Genomic DNA, 11765 nt, shown 5'->3' on the forward strand with positions numbered 1-11765 from the left:
TTTCCCTCTCCAGATTCTTCTCCTCCTCCTCTCTCCTCCTCTCTCCCCCTTCCCTACCCAACTTTTTTTTTTTTTCCCCATTGAGGTAAATGGGTTTTGCCACATCTGGCTTCGAACTGCAATCCTCTCCATCTCATCTTCTCAGGTAGCTAGGGTTATAGGCATCAGTCACTGATGCCTGGCCAGTTTTTTGCCTTTTTAAAATACTGCTCACATTCTCCTTGTGTTTTTAGGTCTGCAGGTACCATTGGAAGCTAGTAAAACTCCTGACTCTAACCTAAGCAGGTTGATCTTTGGATGCTGATTTCCTTCTTTCTTTCTCTGGAAAATGTGTCGTGAAATAATAGGCTATGTTACTAAGCTCAAGTATATTTCATGGGCCTTATTCTTTGATCAGTTTTTAATCTAAGATTTCTGAACTCTGACCTATGTTACTTCTTTTTTTGAGATTAACATAGTTACCAACACAACTATATATGTATTCAAATAACTTTTCCACATTTCCAGTACCTGTATTTTTGACAAGTAGTACAGAATAACGCTAAACAAGGCCCTCATGTCATAACACAGGCCAGTTTTAAAGGACCCAGTGCCTGTATTCTGGTTACTTTGGTGATTTGACATTTAAATCAAGGAAATAGTTTGTCAGTTATTTAGAGTATGAAGAGTTGTGCAGATATGCTATCATTTTTTACTACTATTTAATAATTTGAGCAATAATACAAAGTTTCAACCAAGAGAACGGATGTCTAGAGGTCCTGAATTGTCATCCCAGGCTAGCTTTGTCACCATGGCCCTACTTTAAATTTCTAAGAAAGCTGCACTTTAAAAAAAATTTTTTTTAACAGTACATTACATCTCATTCCGTTTTGGTAATTTGGCCTTCATAGAGTCAATAATATTGCATAGTTTATTACACACATTCAAGCTGTTTTTTTTTTTTTTTTTTTTTTTTGTGAAGTTCTAGCTTCTTTCTCCTGGGCTAAGAGAAAATGCAGGTTAAATACGAAGAGCGCAAAATGGTCTCTCTTTAAGCCTGAACTTTTAAAAAAATGTTCTATTTTTAATTATGCTGCTTATTGAAATTACATAGTGTTACTGACATTGTGTGTATATATTTTATATACTACTAAATTACAAAATATTTTATGTTTAATTTGTATTTTTAATAGCATGAAACAGCTAATTCCTCTTTGAAGAATAGATAATGTCATGGTAACCAGCATTTTTATTTTTGGTTATTATATCTGAAATCCCAATACTGGTCATCTTATCCTAATTTCTGATTGCTCCCTCCTGCCATCAGGTTGGCTAACTTTAGGATTAGCCAACTTTGCTGAGATCTTTCCCAGATAGCATTTCAAATAATTAATATAAATCATATTAAGAGTTGAAAAATTCTGGTTGAGCTAGTATGAGTAGCATCACTCAAAGGTGCACTGATTTAAGCCATACCTTAAGAATGCTCTATTTTGGTATTAAATCTCCTTATAGATAAGTTACTAATATCCACATACATATACATTAATAAACATAAATGTAAAGTATATTTGGTGTTTGTTGACAAAAGAATTATGTCTTATTCTAGCACTGTACATGATGTTTTAATGCCAGCTTGCTCTTATGTCAGACTGCTATTGAGAGCCAAGATACATTTATGTAAAAATGAAGACTGTTAAGAGTAGAGTGTGGAATACTATATAGTGAATAGCTGCCATTGAATTGTGCTTAGGCTTAGTGAGCATACACTGAGAATGCCCAGAGGTCAAGCTCTTCTCTCTTGTGAACTAACAGCCAGATTATAATTTCCCATGCTATTTAAAACAGGGTTCTCATGTATCAGCCATCTTCTGTAAGGGTGCCCAGTGTGACTTCGGTTGATCCTGCCGCTATTCCACCTTCATTAACAGACTACTCAGTACCATTCCACCACACGCCAATATCAAGCATGTCATCAGATTTGCCAGGTACGTGGAGAGTTTTTGTTTTCATTTTTTTTGTTAAGTTTTATTATTTATTTTTAATCCTAATCAGTGGAGCAAATAAGTTTTGACATTTTGAATAGAAGTGCTAAAGAAATTTGAAGGCTTCATGTAAGAGTATTACTGTTTTAGTACATCGTATTCAGTTATCATCTTAACTACCATGCAATCTATAGGTTCTGATGACAGGAAATATAGGAGAATAGTAGGGAAACTTTAGATTGTGTTCTCCCTTCTATAGATTTTGTATTCAGGCTTTTTCTTGGTTTATTTACCATAGTAGCTTCTCAGGTTAGGGAGAATATTTTCTCTTGGTATTCATTATCCCTTCTTAGTAGCCCATCAGAACTTGAGAGAATGTTGTAGTCTGGGCCTGATTTGGCCTACCACCTTTATCCTGTGAACTTTTCCTACTTAAAGATGAGGTCTACCATGTGTTTCTCTAGGGTAGAGCTTAATATTTAGGGATGTTTTTATATGTATAACTGCATTTAAAATTCAGGGTTGCTCGAATTACTTTAGAACCAGAACTTACACAACCAAGGCTGTAATACAAAATTTAAACTTTCCCCCTTTTACTCTATTGACGTTTTTGCACGCATTTTTGTCAATCAGACTTGAGCAAGTTAGAACCAGTGCGTCTTATATTGATGACTTCCCCGCTTTATGAAGGTCATTTTAATGGAACTTACTTCCCTCATGTTACTTTCTAGATTTATGAAGTTGGTTTTGGACCTATAGTTTACTTTTCTTCTTCCCCTTAGTTTAAGCATTGTGTTTATTCTGTTAGACAAAGTTTGTGTCATCAAAATAATTGATAGCTGCGTTATCTAACCTAGTATAATTTTGCCATTTGAATTTAGTTTTGATTACTCAAATAAAATTTAGTGAAAAAGAGTATACTAAAAATAGTATCTATCCAAAAACTCTTCATTAAAAAACAAAAAAGACTTATGAATGTAATTTTGAAATTAGTATTTTTAAAAGTGTTATTGTAAAATAAGCTAACCTAAGCTAACCACCAGTAAGGTATTTGTTGTGTGCAAAGACTGAGCTATGACATAGGTGAGAGAGTTCATGGTCCATGACGAAGGTGGAAACTGAAATATTGTTAATGCCTAATATCATGTGTTTCTTTAACCTGGGCTAGTTTGAAGAATGTTGCAATGTATCACTATCATCTTAGTATATGCTATAAGTAAGCATTCCAAAAACATTTGTTTCCTTAGTATCTTGAGTTAAAAATTAATCCTGAAAAAAGTTTAATGAACTTCTGTTTATTAAAGTGACTCTGCCATTTAGCAATAGTATAGAAAGTTTACAAATCACTTGCCCTGCTGCTTTTCAAACTGAGCGTATGAATGAATATTTTTTTTATCTGGGAGAATTTGCATTTTTTGAAAATTTGAGCATAAAGTGAGTTTTATGTCTTTTAAAAACTGTGCAGATTGAGAAAAACAAGTCTGAACTATGTATATAAGTGAAATGCATTTCAATCTGGTGATGGAAATTATGCTAACATCTAGGGCTGATATTTAGTCAGTATAAGCCAATACCTGGATGTTAAGATGTTGGAAAGCTTTTTCACCAGTTGGTTAACTTAAATAGAATAGGCTCAAGTATCCTTAGGAAGAATTGCCAACTTACTGTTGAGTGTGAATTATGTAGTAGGTATTACATCTAAATAGTTTAGATTTTACTTTGGTTTTATTGTTAATGTGTTCTTTCATAATTAGTAATTTTTGTCTCATTTTTATGTAATAAGTCATGGAGAGTTTTGGTATTAATAAATTTAATAATTTTATGATAAAACATTAAATAGAATACCAAGAATGGAGAAATGACAAAGTTTAATACATTTCTTAACATTCCTTTTAAACATCATAAATATGAATCTTCTGAATCTGCAGGAGAACAAAGAAGAAATGATATTAATAATGAACCGCATCTTGGAACATCTTCTGATACTGTGCAACAATGAATACAAAATAAAATAATTTGTATTTATGGAATGAAAAACAGCTTGATTATTTCAAGAAAAAAATATGACTGCCTTATTGCTAGTGCATATTGTCAGGTGTGAATGGTGCTCAAAAGTTGTATCATTAAAATTTGAAAGTGATAAAACTTTACATATTTTATCATGTAGGAGTTATGTTTTATGAAAGTGTATGAATCAAGGGAAAATGTGTTCTCAGTGACGGAAAAAAATAAATAATGAGTCCATTTTACTTAATGAAGGATTTAAAATTCAAAAATTATCATTTTATCATTGTTAATAAAACAAAAACATTTAGAATATACCATTAGAATTTTTAGCACTGCTTGATTTTCAGTTAAAAAATAATTGAACATTTTCAACCATAGAATACTTATGAGGGCAAAGAATGGTATATTATGATACCAGTATGATAATGGTACAATTGACACTTACGGTGAAATAAGTAGCATTTTGCTAAACTTATAAAATAACACAGTACAGTTTTTAATCAATATTGATGAAATTATATTTCATGTAAGAGTTTTAAATGTAAATAGTATAAAATTTTGATGATAGTTCTTTTTATTGGAAAGAATACATCTGAAATACTATACAAAACTTAACTGCTGAGTGCTTGAGGCAAAATGGTTTCATTGAGAAACATATACATTGAAACCCTACTGGATTTTGTATAACAGCACCCGTGAAATGCTTTGAAGACAATCTGTAGAGTTTCAACCAAAATTTTAGAGAAATGTCAGTTTTATTTTGGCATTGTGTAAGTCATATTATTTCAGTTAACTGCTGATGGGGTGTCGAAAGATACAGATCAAATAAATCACTTAATTATTTTGCTAAATACACACTTTACATTGCTGGCATACTTGAAACCATCAAAGGAATTCATCGGGACAGTTTGATATTACAGTAATTAAAATAGGAAAAGTTGTTTAATCTCAATGGGCATCTTACAATGATAGAGCTAAAATACCAGTTTGAATATTATATTAAGCCTGTGTATTTATTTAAATTGAAGTTATAAAATGGGAGTAGTTGAACATTTGGAAGATGAACATTTTCTAGTGATTTAGTTTCAGCATACAGTATTCCATCGGAGATGTAGTACTTTAGTTTCAGTTATTAAAATGGACCAAGTAATAAACCTTAAAAATGATGGAACATATAAAACTACAAAGTGATTAAAAAGTAGAAGCTAGTATAAAAATGAAGAAAATTGTTATACTATTTAAAGCAAAACAAAAATTAATAGATTAAGCCAATTAAGTAGCATTGCAATAAGCTTTTTATGGCTTAGTCACACTCAGAAAGTATACGCAGGCTAACATAGAGTGAATTACTGTTCAGAAGCAGACAAAGCATTTATTGAACATCATTAATGTGAAGAGAAGCACTGTCATCAGTTTAATTGGGAAGTAATTGGACAAATGCATTATGATTCCCTTTACCCATTCTTGACTCAAACTGCTATATAATATAGCTATTAACAAATAGAAGTGAAAAATTATAGCAACAATTTTTAAATGCTTTAGAAATTGTTTCAGTGATTTCTTAAATGATTGGTGCTATAGTTTGTATCATTGATTATTTTAAAATACCCTCATTTAGAGACAAGGGAATATATTTAAATTTTTTTAAGTTAAAAGTATTCATAGTGATTATTAAATATTTCAAATATCCTCCGTACTAATATATTTTGAGAACAGTATAGTATCAGACTGACTCTGTGTGGTTGCTGCATTTGATGTGACATTGACAACATACAAAAATTCATGGACTTGAATAGACACTGGCCTATCTTAATGATTTATATTTAGTACATTATTTCTTTTTTAATGTTTTGAAATAATTGAAAAGAATTTGGCAATACAGGGATATCTAGGGGAACTCACTCTGAAGTTTATTACTTGATTTTCAGATCTAAAGTTCTTTTACTTTTATTTTAATACTTAAGAATGATACTGGCAGGCAACGCTTTCCACACTCCTGTTTGTAAAATACAATTACAGAATTTCATCCAGTCCTTTGGTTTAGAGAATTATGTTGTGATTTCCTTTGCCCTTTATTAACTTTGCCTTTCATTAACTTTAGCTTGTTAATGGTCAGCAGTTACCAAGTGCTTGCTTTGGATAGAGCTTTGGACTGTTTGCTAATCTTCATGTGGGAATGGGGATAGAGAGCTATCAATGAAATAGAAACATGTTTAAAAGTGCTATTTTAGATGAACCTCACTGTGGTGTATTTTTGAAAAATAAATGTGAAGTATCTTAAGAACCTAAGTATTTTTTTATGGTCTGAAGAGATTTTTTTTTTTTTTTGCTTCTCTATTGATAAAAGAAAAATATTTGCTTAGACTGCTAGTTTAATATTCCTGGGAGGTGGATTTTCCAGTGGCTTAGTCAGGGAACATGTTCATCTTTGGGTTTTGGACACATTAAATATCACTGATCATGGTTATAGAACTTCTCTATGGCAGAGTGGTCAGCACTTATTCCAAATATTTTGTGATTTCTCATAAATACCAAATGATTTGAGGAAATAATTCTAGTCTCCAAGCTATGAGACACATATTAACAAAACATTTTTGTTTTAGGTTTGGATTTTCTTTCCCTTATTCCAGTTGATCCCCAGGTATGTATCCTGAATTTAAGCAACTAATTTGTATTTGATTGTTAGTTATGTCATACTAACTAAAAATGACCAGTTGCATAAAATCAGGACAGTCAACTCTCAGTTAATTACATTAATAGAAAAGGAGTATAACTATTTCACAATTTTATTTGAAGGAATAAAGTTACTGTTTTTTCAATTCATAAATTTTTTGTCCTTAATACATAAGTTTCAATAATATTGAGTATAATCAGTTGGTATTTATAACAAGCATTTGAAAGATTACGATGAGTGGAAGTGCTACTAGGTGGCTAGAGTTAGTTTTATGGCAAAATTTTATTTTACACAATGAATTGTAGGATACATAGAAAAATCAACAACTAAAACTCATTAAATAAACTTGACTAACTGCCTAAATTCTCCATTGCTTATAAGAGTCAGATTCAGACTTTGCGGAATGCCCCAGTTGAAAGTTGTGATATCTCTTTTCTCTGCCAAAGATAAGAAATTCTACTAGTATCCCAAAGTCCCAACCTGAAGACCATGTAATGAGCATGGATTCCCATGACAGGCTTAGAGCAGAGGAAGAAAGGGCAAGGTGAAGTACCAAAAGAAAAGAAACTTTTAAAAGCAGGTATGGCACCTAGGGAGGGATAGAGGAAGAAACATGAGCCACTGCTTCATAGGCCACCTAGAATCAGCTATAAAAGGGCCTTCTGGTCCAGTACTTTATGTCTGATCACACAAATGGCACAGGAAAATTGCAGACTGAGGAAATTCTTATCATACCAACTTGACTTTGTTACATCAGTGGCTTTTATAGCAATGGTATCTGTTTTTTCTAGAATATAGATTGTTCAGGCTTTAAAGGATTACCAGTTTTTATGTGAACAATACTTAGAAAGAAAAATGATCTTGAAACCCAAAGTTTTTATTTTATAGTTCTGTGTGACAGGCTGATTTATTTGGTAAGTTGGTAGGATGGTTAAGATTGTGCTTTCATATACCAGAGACTCTTTAGGGTTTCTTTATCACCATAATCTTTGTTATCCTCATACAGATGAATACATAAGGGATATAGTGTCAAATGTAAATTGGCGTACTGAAGGTGTGGCTCGTGTGATAGAGTGCCTGATTTTCAAGCTCAGAGCCCTGAGTTCAAACCCCAGTTCCACCAAAAAAAGTAAAATGGCTGCAACTCAAGTGTAAAAATTCAGGGCATGGAGTCCATTGGCAGCGGGACTGTAGGATCTGGTGCTCATTTTATAAATGAAGAGGAATATCTTTTTTTCTATGAGACAGTCAAGAACAGCCTGAAAGGTAGCAGGAATAAAATATGTTTCTGGGTTTTTTTTTTTTTTTCCTTTAGATTTCCCCTTCAGTTTTAGTAAAATTGATTGATTAGGGAAGTTAGAAGTTGATTTTCTTTTGGAGAGGAATTTTTAATATCTGAAAAATTAACTATCTTTAAAACTTCTTACAAACTTTTCTTTTAATGAATGTTCCTTGAATCTCTTTGTGTATGGTGTTAATTTTATTGATGAGCCAGTTGTCATCCATCCAAAGCATTAAATAACTTACTCTGGTGAAAGGCATCCTGAATTCTAATTGTTCTTCCTCTGATAGCCTAAACTTGGAGCTGTTGTTCCCATTTTATATAGACATAAATATACTACCTTACAGATCAGGTAGTCTAAACAACTTCTGTTTTAAATTACTGTTCCATAATTCAGCATCCCTAAGGATAAGCTGAATGATAATAGGATTGATAATATTAATCAGATACCCTTACTGATCTTAGAGTCTAAAGACAAACTTAAGACATCTCAGTACACAGTACTAGATATCACTTGTGCTAAAATCAGTGCGGTTGTTTCTCATGTAAGATATTCTATAATGATGTACAAAATAATGTTTAGCTCTTGAATCTTTGTATTCCTTATAGTTAATATTGGGATATTACACTCAAACTTGTATTTGTTTGAGAATCAGCAACCAGGATGGTGAAAGAGCTTAAAATATGAGCTCTTGGAGAGGAATATCATGCAAGCATTACAAGGACAATTATATTAGATCTCCTTTAAGATGCATTTCAGAGTTTTGTGATTATATGATGATTCTCTGTCTGAACATCTTGTAATTAGCTACCCTGTAGTCTCCATTTTTAGAATGTTTACACTCTAATTACCTGAGTATTGTTATGTATGTACAGAGGAGTCCAGTGCCATCATTCAGCTGGTCACTTAATGCTCATAAAGGGTCTATTTGGTACTAACTTTTAAAAAAGTGTTGGATTCTGCATTAGCATTTTTGCATGATACTCATGATAAGTACTTACTAGCCTTTCACAGTGTGTTTTTAAACCTTGTCTAAATATACTCAGTGACCAAATTACTTTGAGGTTAAGTGTGAGTCATAAGTGTGGGACCAGTATTTAATATTAAATGACTTTGGTAGTATTGACATTACTTGTACTCTTATGTCTATATATGGTCAACAAACAGGTTTCTCACATTTTTTGAAAGAACCAAAAAAGAATGTCAAATAGCTAAATTCATGCTATCTTCTACCCAAAGACGTAGAGTTTTGAGATATTTTTAAAGCCCAGGAAGATTTAAGTATTTGACTATCACTTGTACATTTCTAACAGTTTCTAGTCTCTTTATTTAAAACCAATGTAGCCTCTTCCTCATTGGCATCATTGTTTGTTTCAAGCAGTACTGTCCTCCTATGTTTTTGGATAGTCTCACCTCATCCTTAACAGCAAGCAGTACGTCTGTCACCACCACCAGCCCCCATGAAAGCAGTACTCATGTTAGTTCATCCAGCAGCAGGAGTGAGACAGGGGTCATAACCAGCAGTGGAAGTAACATTCCTGACATCATCTCATTGGACTAAAGAAGGACTCACTTGATTCTGGGAATCATTCATCAAAACTGCTCTTTCTTGGATTTCTAGTCCTTCAAGCAATTTTTTTTTCTTTTTTTTTTTTTTTGGCAATTTGATATTTATTGAAACGTCAGATGGATTCTTTTGCTTTCTGAGAGATGAACACAGATGACTCCAGCAAGAACCAAATGACATGCAAGGACTTCTTACTCGTGTCATATGCTGAGCATCAGTTCAGCCATAGCAGTGTCTTCTTGAGTGGTGGATTTCAATTTCATACATTACTGGATGGATTCTACAATTCAGTCGAAATTTTTTGTTACAATAAACAGCAATAAAATGATGTAAATATTTAAACTTTTCTAATTAAAAACGATGTAATCATTGACTCTAAAATGTCAGCAACTTCTGTTTAATGTGAAGGAAAAAATAGATGGAAAGAAGTCGTGTTTGCGGAATGAGTCCTTTCCATAGAAATTTGCTCTATTTTGTTGAAGTAATGGAGTTTTTAATATATGGCTAGAGCTTGGGTTACACTTTTCTTCTTGCAGTTCTACTGTTCATGAGGCCATAAGGAAAATAGCATCCATGTTGTGCATTTTTCCCTGGTTGTCATTTGGGCTTTGACCTTGTTTGCTGACATATGCAGAGTGAAGTGCTGGGATCTGGTTGCTCTTTTGTGAGTGCTGTGTTTAAGAACACTATGCAGATTCTGCCCTGACATAATGTGTTATTTTTAGTAACTGTAGATTCTCATTCTAGAGTTCTCTGTGAATGTGGGGCTTGCCTTCTTAAGAAAGAAATTCTATGCAGCCTTTGAATGAAATATTTTTGGGGTAAAGGTGTGGTTGGGATAGTTGTTAGAATTTTCTTCACACAATGTCCAGAAATACTGACAGTTCGAAGATAGTGAAAGAACAGATTTAGGGGAGGTGGGAATAACAAAATTCAGTTTCTTTTTAAGAACTTAAATTTGCTCATTTATTTTACAAAATATAATATGCAATCTTGGGTGAAACTTTCACATTTTAGTGGCCCCGACACAAAAATGTGTTTTTTAGTTCTTTGATCATGCTTCTTGCCAATATAATTTGTCTCAGCAGTTATTTTCAAATTTAAGGAAAGGACAGTGGCAAAGGATAAAGAAATAACCTCAGATCTTTTCCCGTTTTTGAAAAGGAAATCTTTCTTAAAGCCACAAAAGATGAAACAAAATTAGAAATGTTTGGATTTAAGTGAAGAAGGATTAGAGAGAGAGGCCCAAAGTCCTACTGCCTGTCTCATGCCAGGCTGCCATGAAACACTCGCCCCTGTGGCTATATAGGGTGCTCTTTGAAAACGAGTTTTCTATGGTGTATTTGATTTTGAATCCCTCAGAAAATTGGGGTTTACTCATAGAGAAATGTTTTCTTCCAAGTTTTATAGTTTGCTTCATTAGGCTTCCTAAGTCATTTTGAGTTATAAAGGATTTAGTACTTCCTCCTGATGCTTAGCTTTTTCTCCCTAAGCTGTATCCACTTCAAAGAAAAACTTTTTTTTTCTTTAATGGCTAATATAACTAATTGTTTTCCCAAACAGAAGTGCCAGGTGAGGACCCTCCATTTCTGATTATAACAAGGACACAGTACTTTAGAATTGGTGTGACTCCCAGGAGCTGACTTGTCCCTGATTGGTTTTTAATACCGTCTCAAGTTTTTATGGCCTTTGTATGCTCTTTTTGTACTGGTGTAATGTGTGATTTTCCACATCATTCCTTCTTTGGCTCCATCATCCTGTATTTGATGCCCTATCCCTTGGAAGGGCTGCCAAGGTGTGGAATAGCAAAGCCAGCCCCAACACTCAAAAACAGTAGTGCACAGTAGCAGTACTACAGGCGACAGTTTTTGTCTAGATACAGAATTTTTTCCTAGTTGGATTTTATGTTGCTGCTGTAAGTACAGATACAATTTCTGTTAACTCTGTAATCAGAAAAAGTAAACTGATTTGTGTGGTATAATTTGTTAATAAAGAAATTATGCATAGTTGTTATCATTTTGTTACCCATTAGAGTCTCAGAGACTCCCTTTCCCCCAGTTTAATCAACAGTTTTATTAAGGAAATGAAAATATTAATAGAAGTTAGTTTGTTCTTATAATTGATACCTCGGTGATTTTGTAACTTCGATATGGTTCTTTGTCACCTTTTTGTTTTTTCAGTGCTAAGGATGAAACCCAGGGTATTGTTCGTTCTAAGCAAGCGATCTACCACTGAATTACACTGCCAGCGCTTCATCTTTTTGGACAGGG

The 11765-nt window shown here is 33.1% G+C and overlaps 1 protein-coding gene across 6 annotated transcripts in view; it reads left to right on the forward strand.

Annotated features, from left to right (window-relative positions):
• The window catches only part of Pias2 (protein inhibitor of activated STAT 2), a 72196-nt gene extending 60695 nt beyond the window's left edge, over window positions 1–11501 (forward strand). For 3 of the 6 annotated variants that reach the window (XM_074069874.1, XM_074069877.1, XM_020169190.2), the window contains 3 exons: window positions 1828–1967; window positions 6575–6612; window positions 9307–11501. In XM_074069874.1, the coding sequence (XP_073925975.1) occupies window positions 1828–1967; window positions 6575–6612; window positions 9307–9489 (361 nt within the window). In that variant the 3' untranslated portion in view covers window positions 9490–11501. Of the gene's footprint in view, window positions 1–1827; window positions 1968–3892; window positions 5613–6574; window positions 6613–9306 lie in introns of those variants that run through there. The other 3 variants (XM_074069875.1, XM_074069879.1, XM_074069876.1) reach the window with 3 other exon arrangements.
• The last annotated feature ends 264 nt before the right edge of the window (window positions 11502–11765 follow it).

This window comes from Castor canadensis, chromosome 4, assembly GCF_047511655.1.
Source record: "Castor canadensis chromosome 4, mCasCan1.hap1v2, whole genome shotgun sequence".
Classification (NCBI taxonomy): Eukaryota; Metazoa; Chordata; class Mammalia; order Rodentia; family Castoridae; genus Castor; species Castor canadensis.